This window comes from Genypterus blacodes, unplaced genomic scaffold, assembly GCF_046128005.1.
Source record: "Genypterus blacodes isolate CSIRO-AG114 ecotype Tasmania unplaced genomic scaffold, CSIRO-AGI_Gbla_v1 ptg000072l_1, whole genome shotgun sequence".
Classification (NCBI taxonomy): domain Eukaryota; kingdom Metazoa; phylum Chordata; class Actinopteri; order Ophidiiformes; family Ophidiidae; genus Genypterus; species Genypterus blacodes.
The window spans coordinates 321907-334762 of NW_027466882.1; the positions used below are offsets into that span (position 1 = coordinate 321907).

Sequence of the window (12856 nt, forward strand, 5' to 3'; positions counted from 1 at the left end):
GTATCATTTATAAAAGCAACAACACAAAAATACATGTATCTGTTTATGAAAAAAATTGCACTGTAGCTACCATGTATGTGAAACAGGTTTACCTCATATCAAATCTTTTTTATCAGTGCATTGCAAATATCTGGATTGGAAACTTCACTTTCTAAAGATATTAGAAAAGGAGGCGATGGGGACCCTGCTTCCTCAAACACACAAAAAACAACAACAAAACAAAAACAAAAAAATTAAAATCAAGATTTGGCAAAAAAGAAATTATAATCACAGCCTTTAAGAATGACAAAACCACAACCTCGACATAAATTGCACTTCAAAATACTGGTTGGCATGAATAAATATTTATAGTACCTTTCTATATCAATTTTGGTGATACAGTACATTAACACAGCAATATTATATTATAGCTGTCAAAGGAGTTAATAGGTAAAAGATGAACTGAGTAAAACTGTCTATTTTCATTCCAGCTGCTTATGCTTATAGTACAGAATTGCATAATAGCACATAAATAAATTAACACCAATGACATCAAACAATAGGGTAAAAAAAGAATTACAAAACATACTGCATATCTAACATAGTGTCTATATATTATTCATGTAATTACATAACAGCGTCATTCAGAAGCGGTGCTGTAGTGCTCTCTGCCTTTTGTCTTCATTCTCCAAACCAGAGTACGGTGCAGCCTTTGGTTTTCAGACTGAAGTCTTTTGTTGCACTTTCCCTTTCAGACTCCTCCCTCCTATCAGAGTTGTGTCTGGGAGGAAGGAGTCTTTTGGCCTTGGGAGGTGTCGGGGTAAACACACCTCTCTGTTACATGTGCATCTGTAGCCTCCGTGTACAAAGTGCTTGGTTTAGTGTCCGAAGGTGACCATCTTGTTGTCTCTGTCCCGGGACTCGGCAGCTCTCGGATGCTGAAGCGTCCTTCGCGTAAACCCTCCCTGTGCAGGAGACCGGCTGAGCGGCTCCTCCCGGATGCTTCCCCCGTAGTCACTGGACCCTGCAGGCTGGTTTGGTTGCTCAGCTCAGCCTCTTGAAGAGTATCCTGGCGCTGTAGCAACAACCTACCCTTTGGAGGAGTGTTTAGTCTGGCTCTCCAGCTCTCTCCCCGCTCCATCCCTGTGGGAAATGGGTTTGCTGTGTGTGGTGCGGGGCTGCTCACCAGGCTGTACAAAGGAAGGTAGGACGTAGGCTGAATCATGTGAATCCCTCCAATGGGAATGAGAAGGCTTGGAGCTCTGCTCGGCTGCTGGGAGTGCAAGGGAAGGTGACTCAGGATGTTATAGGCTCCCCGGGTGCGACTGGGATAGGGGGTGATGAAGGTCGGACCGACCTCATCCACAAACTGTGAGAGTAAAATAATATAAAACTTTTATTTTAATGGCTCCTCTGGGTAAATGAAGTCAATGCACCTGCACACATATCACAACATAGCAAACTATTTTTTTTGTTTAATAACACAAAGCAAATAAGTTTAGAAAGCTTGACCTTTAGTCAGAGAAAGGTGCCGTATAACAATATTAATAATGATAATAATAACAATAATAATAATAATAATAATAAAGTAATAAAAAAGAAAATAATAAAAAAAAAGAAAATATTAAGAATATAAATAAAAATAACAATACTATTTGTTTGTTATTATTATTATTATTATTATTATTATTATTATTATTATTATCATCATCATCATCATCATCATCATCATCATCCTCATCATCATAAGATAGTGAAATAATGTCGATTTGGTTTGTTAACTAATGTCTTCTGCCTCTGTGTTGTGAAAATGTGAATATTATCAGAGATGTAGGCTTTGGTTGCACTTCATACGGGTCACCTATAGAGGTCAACACAGCTCATACATTACTTCATTAAAATTACAACATTACAGTACTTAAATTCTGTAGTTAGATCAGTTGTTCGGGCATTTCTTTGTGTGTAACCCAAACAGGTAAATGTAAAAGATTGTGCCAAATTGTCCGCTTAGGAGAGGTTTTGTCTCCCTTTCTGCACCTGGTGGCATTACACCCTCTGGCTCCCTCTTACTTTAATGTAAACATATACAATTATTTCATGGTAGTTAATAAGTATCAAGATCAGTACATAAAGAAAGACAGGCATCTGAGTTTATACTTCATACAAATGTAAGGTATTGTACGTATACAATATAAGGAATGGAAAAATACTTACCCTCCCCAACCCATGCAGTTTACGGCTATAGTTAACATACGAACAGACGTGTCTATGTCCTACGAGATCTATATACTAGAGGAAGAGGTGTGTGGTTAAGCCAAAACATAACCACAAGTTGTGAGAAGACACATTATTTATTTTATTAGGGTTGGGGTGAGAGATTCACCAACGTTGTTTTTGTCACTGACATGTGGTTTCAATCTTTGGTATTTAACGACGGGCCCGGTCCTCATTTTATCAGCGGCTGCCCAGGGAAAACATGCCGTGTCTATTTGGGAGCCCTCCTGCATTATTTTAAGCTTTTTTAGAGCTGCAGGCTTGGTTTGAGTGATATAAAACAACAGATTGCCTTTCCTTCCTTTTCCAATAAATGTGACTTTAAAATAACCTCATATGTACCAGCCTATCTATATTTGTTCTCTCCGTGTTGACTGCCTGGGATTTAACTGCACCACACAAGATTAGCTTTGTGATTGAAAAGCTGATTTATTTAGACCTGTCGACTGAACCAACAGGGAACGATTCAAGTCTCAGGTGAGTGAACGTTGTTTGAATAAAAGCCACGTTTTTGACCGGTATTAATTATACTCACAACAAAAACCGAGCGCCGTGACGGATTGAAACGGAAATACACGGAAAGAATTGGTGGAATTTTACAGCAAAGGGGAATCAAACAACAGATAATTGCTGTACTGTGCTGATTTGAAAGCGTGACAGTAACTCACCAGTCTTGCTGTAGCAGGTCTCTCCCTTGGGTGATAGTTTTGACATTGAGCAAAGGTGCCTGATATGGAGCCTGGGGACCCGGGGGACCCCGAGACATGGGACTGGACTCTAATGGAGGAGGCTGGTCTCAGTGGAGAAGTGGAGACATGACAACTGGAAGGGGTGAGGGAGGAGAGAGGAGAGCGCGGGCAAGGAGAGGGAGAAGGCGTGCGAGTTGGAGATGGTTGACTCCTCGCGGTCGTGGATTGACCGCTCGGCGACGGAGAGCCTCCCGGAGATGCCGACGCCGAGGGTTTGAGACGCCGGCGAGCAAAGAGAGCCCTCCTGGTACTGGCGGAGCTTGCTATGTTCTTCTGGGCAGAATCCTTGGTAAGTACGTCAGATTGGCTAGGTTGAGACTCAGTCATCTGGCCCCCTGGTTGAGCAGGATTCTCATCAGCAGACGAGGCGGAGTAAGATGGATCAGCTACCTCAGACCTGTTGTCTTCATCGAGTTTCTCCTCCTTGTTCTCAACGTTCTCATCCTCGGCATCTCCAGTTTTGCCCAGATCAGAATACTGATGATCTTGTTTATCTGAGGGAACCGAGCACTCCTCACTGACTCCTGGGAGGTGGAAAGATTCAGATTGAGTTAACTGGAGCTCTTTTCGATTAAGAAGTAATGTGAGTTGTTTCAAGATTCCAGTGGATTAAGTCAAATCAATAATAATTCCATTGAACGAGTGACCTCTTAAGCTGAATTTCCTTGTTGTTACCCCCCCCCTTGTTTGGAATCACACACTTATTAAGCATTAAATCTTAGCTGGACAGATGAGATACGAGATCAGAGCAAGAATAAAACCCACAATGAACTCTAACCGACCTAACAGAACCTCAAGGACAAAACATGAAAACGCTCAAATGTACACACTTGCCTGAATAAATAACAGCATACCTTCATCTGTCTTGTCTGAGGAACCACAGGTTTCTATTCCGTGCGCCTCAGATGTCACATGTTTTTGGGGGCCTTCTGTAAAATAGGAAAAGAGGAAACTCAGTGTTACAGCGAACAGAAGAATCACACGCTGGTTTTCAATAGTTATGTCATCACCTATCCTTACCTTTGGCTTTGCACACTAAGTTACAGTGTGTGCAGTCACAATGTGGCGCTTCTGTGGACAGTTGGGTGCATGTTTGCAGCACAGTGAGATTCTTACAGGTGAATCCACAATCCTTACATTCACACTGCCCTCTACCTCCTCCTCCTTTCTCATTTGATCTGTAAGTGTGAAGAAAGCAAGAGGTTTCAGTTCTCGGAGCGTTCTCCCTATTGACTCTGCTCCTCTCAGAACGATAGCCACAATCAATATGAGAGTAACTGGAGCTGACAGACAGGCTACAGGCCCTATAGCACCTGTAAGCAGCTCTTTATTTATCCAGCGTAAGTACACTATCTGTTTGGCACACGCCTTTACTACACAAGTGAGCTCATGCTGTGGCAGCTGGGCTTGGGGTCCATCCCTCCATGTACACTGAGGGTCCCTCAGCGAGGCGCCCACTTCAGCTTCAACAGAGCAGCTTTCATTAGGCCAAAACCAGACCTACCCCCACCCACTGCCTTCTAACCCCATCACAGCTCACACCACCACCGAGTCCAAACAAGGGGTAGCCTACGATGTGGCCCAAGGTCCATGGTTTGCTGTGGCCCGCCAATAAAAACAGTGCATAGAGGGAGGGAAACCCTGGCCCAGACCAGCTGCTGCTCCAAATAAGCATGAAAAAACACAGAAAATGAAAACATTCCTACGACAAACAATCATTCTGATTATAATCTGCTGTTTTTTCGGCTATTTTCACTACAGGTTTCACGGCTGGATAAACTCGGCATCTATCATAAATGGTGGCATTTACAGTCTTGCAAAACTTTGGAGTATATGAAAGAGAAACACCAGTGTAGTATATTCCTGGTCAAAAGGGAGTTATACTCAAAGTTTAACATCCTGGATCCATTCAGAATCGAGATCTGCCTTTCCCTTTCCTCCATACCAACAAGGAAATGGAAACATGTGACTACCTTGCTGCTTCAGCTTTTATCCCACAAACAGAACCGCAATCAGACATTAAGATGACTCAATTCTTTAGATGTGCATGAACATGAGTCACATCAAAGTCACACAAACAAACACACACCACATTCCTGAACCAAAAAAGAAACACACAGATGGCAGCTCTCTGTACTCCCCTACATGAGATCACCGCAGTGATTGTTCTGATGAATAAATTAAGTACTGAGCATTTTCACCTTAACTTTTTCCAAAGTCTTAATGAGTGTGTCCAAACAGCCTCACACCTTACATGTAGTATGCTACTAAAATTTAAATCAAACACCAAGTCTATTTCCAACAGCTACAAACCAAGGACAACCTATAGACTAATATCTAAATAAAATCATTTGCTTGACCGGGTTTCATGCTGAGACTATGAGTATGTGATGCCTGACAGGCTTAGCTCAGGGCAAGAAAATCCACCAATCAAAATCTGTTCAGCCTCTGATTTTAATCCTGGAACACGTCGGGGTGCCTTCTGGCCATTTCCCACTCGTGTGTCTGTAACAAATAAAAAGCATCAACCTGTCGAAACAATAAACTATTAGTAACATTTGAAATGGCCTATGCTTTTAATGCAAAATGTTACAAACGTGCATACGTCTAGACTTCCGGAGCAATTAATTGTTCTCGGTATTAAAAAAAGAATTAAACTTGCTGCCGCTACATTGTGAATGGCTGTGACGGCTGGTATAAATGAATCTCTGCAGGGGTGGAGGAAGCGAGGTAGCGTCCTGGCTTCATCCCCTCAACAGACGGGGCTCTGTTGGTGCAGACAGCCAACCCTTGGCCTCTCCAACATGCTGGAGAGTCAACAGTTTCCAAAACATTAATGCCGAATGTGACGTAAGCCTTTGAATAGTGCAGGTGAAGAGGTGCATTAGATAAAAATCTGGGTTTCTACACTTATTTGCCAATCAAAACCCAAAACCTTTCCATGACTTTTCCATAACCTTTCCACTGAAACAACTTTACAACTACTATGCCACTGTAAACTTATTACACAAGCTCAGTGGGTAGAGCTTCCGCTTAGGAACCGGAGGGTTGCCGGTTCGAGTCCCTGCTGAGGTGCCCCTGAGCAAGGCACCGAACCCACAGTTGCTCCCCCCTCTGCGAAGGGTGGTAATGTAATGTAAGTCGCTTTGGATAAAAGCGTCTGCCAAATGATCGTAATGTAATGTAATGTAATGTAATTGTGACACATATGCGCTACATTACACACTTGTAAGAGCGACACACACCCAGCATCCTGTGTTGTCGTTTTCTAGTCAAAATGTATGTTTTTCTGCTGCTAGCCTGGCTTAATTTAAGTTACAAGCTAGCCAGCTAGCTTACTTGTTGGTTTATCAAGATGATACATTTTTGAGGATTTGAGGTAAAACATCTTCATTGATTTTAGTACCCTGGTTCTACCTTGACTTGTCGAGACTAAGATACATATTACATTTAAATTACTTTTCAAAACTTTTGGGATATTCCATAATTTCTAACAAAAATCTCAGTGCCTGGAAAACTTCTTCTTCTGTACTTTTATGACTGTAGAAAACTTTTTTTAATGTTGTGGGTATAAAACCAAACACACTGTGGTATCTGAGTAACCTGACATGAACGTCATAATCTTACACTTACCTTCTCTCAGAAATCCAAGGTTCAGAAGGTTGTTTATTTCTGGACCATGAGTGTGCTTCCTCCTCCTTGTTTCTCCCCTCGTCTTCTTTGAATGACTTGATGTCCTCTGGTGTCTGCTGCTCCTTCCTTGTTCCCTCTCTGCTGTAGGACTGACTGCTGTACCCCTACACTCGAGAGACATGGGCAAATTTACAAACAACTTGGGAAGATTTATCTCTGTATTTTGCTCCGTCAGAAAATGTTTAAACATCTGGAATTGATTTTTTAACCAATTGAAATTACTTCAGCACAATTAAATAGATTTTTATGTTCTTTCATCCTCATAATTACCTCCGTGGAGCATGGTCTTTGGTTTCCCCCTTGCTCCTCTGATAAAGTTGTGTCGACTGACATAGTAGACATAGTGTAGATGGAGGGACTGATCCTCTGCTTACAGTGCAGCAGTGACATAGCTATCTTACTGGAGAGGCCAGGAGGGTTGGGATCATGGCCGCTTGTAGACCATGATGAATACACAGAAGGCTTCTGCTCATCCAAAGTTGAAGGGTTTGGTTTAATGTAATTCAAATAGCACCAGCTATTAGAGGTGTTGGAAAGCAGACTTGGAAATGACGATCTAACTTGTGTGATGGCAGAACAAGCACCGGGTAGAGGTAAGAGATTCTCCCGTTTGAGCACCTGAGTGTCCAATTCCTTGTTGGCACACCCCACCTCCCTCTCCTCTTCTTCCTTTACTCTTTTCTGCTGCTGTTGTGACTCTGGACTGAGAAGTTCAACACTGTTCGATGGGGAGAGCATTCTCTTGCTTCCACCTGAGCCTGACAACCTCTGCCCATCCTCAGACCATACCTGATGATCTGGATCTACGTCCGTATGTATTTTGTATTCGCCTCCCTGGACACCTGTAAGTGCAACAGCATCAACAGCCTCCTGTGGCCTAACAGAGCTTGACTGAGACAATGTGGTATATATTGCACAGGCTGGGGTGAGGGTGACTGTCTGGAGACGTACTGCTACTGCTGGAGATGCAACTGGTCTCAGTAACTCCAGACTAGAGGTAATATTAGGGAGAGAGTGAGGGAGATTTGAGGAACTCACGTGAACCCTAGAAAGATCATCATCATGTTGTAAGCGGATTTGTAGTTTCAGCCCTGTGGATATGGGAAGGTAGTGAGCTCTGGCAGCCCCTGATGGGCCATGTGTGGGATATGACTGAGGGAGTTGGACGGAGACACCTGGAGGCTGCCCTGTATGAGTCTGTGAGGACTCTTTCGTTGAAGATTCAACAGATGGGCCATGAGTAAGGGATAGTTCTGTGCTGCCAGTTAACTGAATATTCTGACTGAGTTTCCACTGAGAAAAGGTCTCTTTGCACTGTGAACTTGATGGATTCTGTAAGACTGTGTTACTTGATACAGGAGAGCTGGGGGATTTTTTGCAGTGCAAAGACCCTGGACTTGCTTTGGAAGATTGGCAGGGGATGACAGGCTCAGGACTATGGCTGGGTATGTTAGACTGCGCTTCTTCCTCCTCCTCTGGATCTTTGACAGTACAATGTCTTATGAGGAGACATTTTCTTCTCTCTCTCCAGCCAACTGCAGAGCGCTCAGGGGAAAGAGAGCTATAGTCAAAGGACTTGCTGCGAGTCTCAGCCATTAGGATTCCCTGTTGTGGGTCATGAGGAGCCTGCTCGGAGGCTGAGCGCCGCATCTCTCTGTGCTGATGCACCCCAGGGACAGTTAACATGTGAGGAGCTCTAGATTTCCTCAGCGGGGTTACTGATGTTGTTATTTCCATGTCTGGTCTATTTGATTCTTCAAAGGATGTAGATCGACTAGATGCATAAGATGCACTACTGTCTTGGCTAGGGCTACGGGGCAGGGATATAGAGTCAAAGCTGGATTCTCCTGAGGACTGAGCTGCCTCTGCTAGGCGTAATCGTTTTTTCTTAGGAGGAAGCTTTTCAATAGGGAGCTGGGCAAGAGAGGGACTTCTCTGTGGCCACTGAAACTCATCAAGTTTCTCTAAATGTTTTGCCACCAGTGTTGACTCTATTGTGGTCTCTGCGCTCATGTTTGAATCTGTCACCAGTATTTCTGGAACCTGGACACTGTGTTGCCGAACTAGCTTTCGAGTTGTTAGTTTTGTTGTCTGTGTTTGTTTCTGAGGCACCTGTTGATACTCTTCATGTGGTGGAGAGTTCTTTGCCGTCTCCTTGCCTTGGTTTTCCATGCACAAAGACTCTTGTTTTTCAAATGAACTAGTATGCTGAATAACTGAACAGGTCTGCAATGTAGGTCGCTTGGGACTCTCATAAGCTACATTGCTTTCGTTTCTACACTGACCTGAAAAGATGGAAGGAGAGGGTGTTGAAGATGCAGTAAATGATGGGTCATCAAATTCAAAACTCTCTTCTTTCCTTCTCTTGCGCAATGCTGACGTCCCTGTTCTGACAGGGTGGTTGATTAATTGAGAGCACTCCATTTGACTAATTACCACCTCACTTGCATTTATGGGATGATGTGCTGAGCACAAGCTTTGCTTGTGTGTCTTATAACCTTCCCAATCTTTGCATCCTGTGCCACAGACCTCACACTCATATGGCTGTGGTTGATTTTGCTTGTGGTCAGGCACAGTGGTTAAGCTGTCAGGGTAAAATGAATGAGAACTCTTATGTTCTTCTTTGGGAAGTTCAGCACCGAGTGGGATTTCAATAGCTGGTTGCCGTCTTAACATCCCATAGCGACGGGATGCCTGCATACCTGGCTGACGTTCATCAAATGATTGACTTATGCGAAATTTACTGGGACTGCCACTGGAGGCATTAAATGAGCTAGCTGCGGATGGCAAGGAGTGACTTCTCAACAGTGGGGCAGTGGGTGTTTGGCTTGCTGGCTGCTCTGCATGTAGGGACTGGTGGTGAAATTTTTCACACGGAACCCCCATAGTTATGGAGCCACTATTTTTATAGCCCAAATCTCCAGCTTTGGGACTGTTAAGTGCTTCTTTTATAGATGAACCCTTTAGAGACTCTGCACTATTCTTTCGAGAGAGAGAGAATCTCCTTGGTTTCACACTATCAATCTTACTGGTGTCCACCACTGCCTCATTGATGGTTATGAGTTTGGTGATATGGTCGATGACCTGCTTCTTGGGCACTGTGAATGGGATGCTTTTATCCTCTTGACCAGAGGGCTGCTGATTATGATGATGAGACATCCTCTGTAGCTGTCCGAGACGTCCATATTTGCCAAGGATGATCTCTGCATAGCTTTTGGCACTTGTGTTTGGGGGACTGTCCTGTGACTGCTCAGTACTTTCAGAGCGAGAGAAATAGCCAGATTCTGTGCTGCCTCTGCTCCCTAGAATAAGGGACGAGGACTTATCATCAGATGAATCGAGAGGTTTTCCTCTACTTAGACGCATGGCAAGTCTTTTTTTCACTGCATAGGAGTCATTCATTCCTCCACTGCCATCTTTAGGCCTGTCTATGTCATGAGTCTTGATGGTGGCTACATTGCCTTGTCTTTCCATATTGGAAGATGATGATGATAGCTGTCTGGTTTCATCTTCTGACTCAGTGACTGGCTCCTCAAAAGATCTTGGCTCCCCAAGTGCAAGGCCTGCCTTCACCCTGTGGGTATGTGATTTGCGATGCTTGTACAGATTACTCTTGGTCTTAAAAGAGAAGCCACATGGAGCACATGGATAGGGCCTTTCTCCTGTGTGGGAGCGGATATGTTTTTGAAGGACACTAGGCTTTGCACATGCACGGCCACAATAAGTGCAGACATATTTGCCAGGTCTCTGAGGCTTGCGCTCCCGTTTCTGTTTTGGGGTTCCCTCCTGGATTTCTGGTTTAGACTGGGTGGGACCGGCTGCTGAGAGAGCTTGGACTTCCTGTGACAGACTAGAAGCTCTAGTTGCTTTTGACGCTTTAGTTGCTTCAGCATGTTTGCCCTCTGTTGCTGCTTCTGAGTCAATGCTCTGCCGTTGGTGCCTGAGACGTTTGCGTTCAGGATGCTGTCTCTTGAACTGTTTGGATTGCTGCACTGTGTCATGGGGCTTCTGAGGGCCAGTTTGCTGTTGATGATGGTGCTGGGAGGGAGACTTAGGCTGAGTGTCTTGTTGAGGAGACTCTGATTGACAATGCTCTTCACCTCCGGACTGCTCCCCAGTCGTCAGGCGACTATGCAAGGCCTCCATAAAATTAAAGAACAGCCTCAGGTAGAGACGTGGGATGCGTCTGCCTGCGCCAGGCAACAGAGTTCAAGCCAAATCATGAAATGAGTAACGGGTTTAATATGGGTGAATTTTTACCAAACTATATTCATCTTGGTTGACCCGGCTTCCTAATTATCGCTTGTTTCACTGTGACTGTATTGTTTTAAAGCAGAATGATGCCATCAGATACCAAGTAGAGACATCAAAGAAAGCAAATGCAACATGTCAAGTGCTGCCAAAGAAGTCCTCTGCCATCTTGACGTTAAGTGTCCCATCATGCACTCAGCCAGTCCTGATCCCATACACTCCAAATATCAGTTGAATATATGAGTCTTCTGTCTTCTCAACATGAAGATCTGTGAAGATAAACAAACTGATGAAACTGAATAGTCTCTACAAGTCAACACAAGTACTGTATAGGCCTGAGCATTTGCTTGTTAGATACAGATACCAATGCCTCATGGGTTACATAATCACTGCATGTGTCATAACACTCAGTTTGTACTTTCCCTTTGCTGTTGGATACTTTAAATTAGAATGGCTTGTGTAATACATTTGTATAAAAATATATCAGCATACACCATGCAAAAAGGGATTGCGCAAGAGTGTGACTGCACCAGTATGATTCCATTAAAAGAATACTGTGTGCATACTATATATACTATACTATTGCAGTCTATAAACAAAATACTCCAAATTAAGGCAGGTTAAGAGTTCCATCATTTAGCAGTGGAGAAAGAATCATCAACTATAGTGATCTTTTAGTGATATTCCACTTGAGTTCCTCTCGTTTTGTTTGGATAATAAATTACAGTGAAATTAACTTAGAAAACGACATGACAACAAACTGTGACATGAACCTGGCAGTGTTCCCCCATGTTCTAATCACTGCTACACAATTGACAGGTTGTGTTATCCAATATAGATGAACATGCTCCAATAAATATGCACCTGAGACAGTAATATGCCACAATACTGCAATATCCGAGCACATTGAACCCTATGTGACTTGGTCTGTGTGCTTTATAACTTTATATGATATGGATCAGTATAAATCCTAAAAAAGTGACTCAGTGGAGATACTGAAGAAACATCCCAGTGTTTTTTTGTGCCAACATACTGAAGCAGTAAACAAGGCATCCCACGCACTGACCAGCTGGTTTCTACACCCACGATCTGGTGGAAGGCGGCAACGCTGTTGGCAAATACCCAAATTACTCATAACAAGTTCATAACAATCTTTGATATACAAAACTTGTTGGATAGTATCCATGCCTGTTGATTAATATTCAATCACACCCTTTTTTTTTTTTTAAACACACATAATGTATCTATGTTTTCCGGGGGTTCGGAAACCGCCTCTAAGGCATCACAGCCCTAAAATCAGTTGCAGAGGGAAAAGGAAGTGCTGAATGTGGGTCAGACAGGTAGCGTATCTCAAGTGAGAGTCAGACTCAGTCGTCTCACTGAAAATAACGCCTTTTTGCTCAGACTGTGAGATGTTCAGAGCATCCACATACTCTGAGGCAACACTGATGTACAGATTTTGTAGAGATTACAACTTTAAAATCACGTGTTTGTTCACTTACACTTGGACGTAAATAACGTTGTCGTTGACTAAAGTTCACTAACAATAGCTTTATCAAACATGTAAAAGTGAGCAAATGGATATTGTTTTCCCTCTATATCGGGCTCCTTGATTTTGTCTAGGTGAGCACACATATATAAACCGGATATCATCTTCTCTCACCCTCAAGAACCAATCCAAATACAACAAATATCCCGTCTACCACTGAAAAAAACAAATATCTGTAAGGTAGTTCTCGTAAGGTATTAAGCTTCAAAAGCCTGAGTCAAACAGTATATTCCATCGATTGAAAATGATTTCACGAAACAATAACAAAATAATAATTCTGACTAACTAATCAGAAAATGTCTACTGATGAATCTGTGCAGTGTGTGTATACAGTAATCTGTTTTTGGAGTGTGTATAACCT

The 12856-nt window shown here is 43.1% G+C and overlaps 1 protein-coding gene across 1 annotated transcript; it reads right to left on the reverse strand.

Annotated features, from left to right (window-relative positions):
• On the reverse strand, window positions 1-10877 carry hivep3a (HIVEP zinc finger 3a). The gene is made up of 6 exons (XM_076157066.1): window positions 6966-10877; window positions 6636-6799; window positions 4023-4180; window positions 3857-3931; window positions 2922-3526; window positions 1-1348 (listed from the first exon to the last, which is right to left on the reverse strand). The coding sequence occupies exons 1-6, from the start codon at window positions 10839-10841 to the stop codon at window positions 749-751; spliced, it is 5478 nt and encodes a 1825-aa protein (XP_076013181.1). The 5' UTR covers window positions 10842-10877; the 3' UTR covers window positions 1-748.
• Window positions 10878-12856: the final 1979 nt, after the last annotated feature.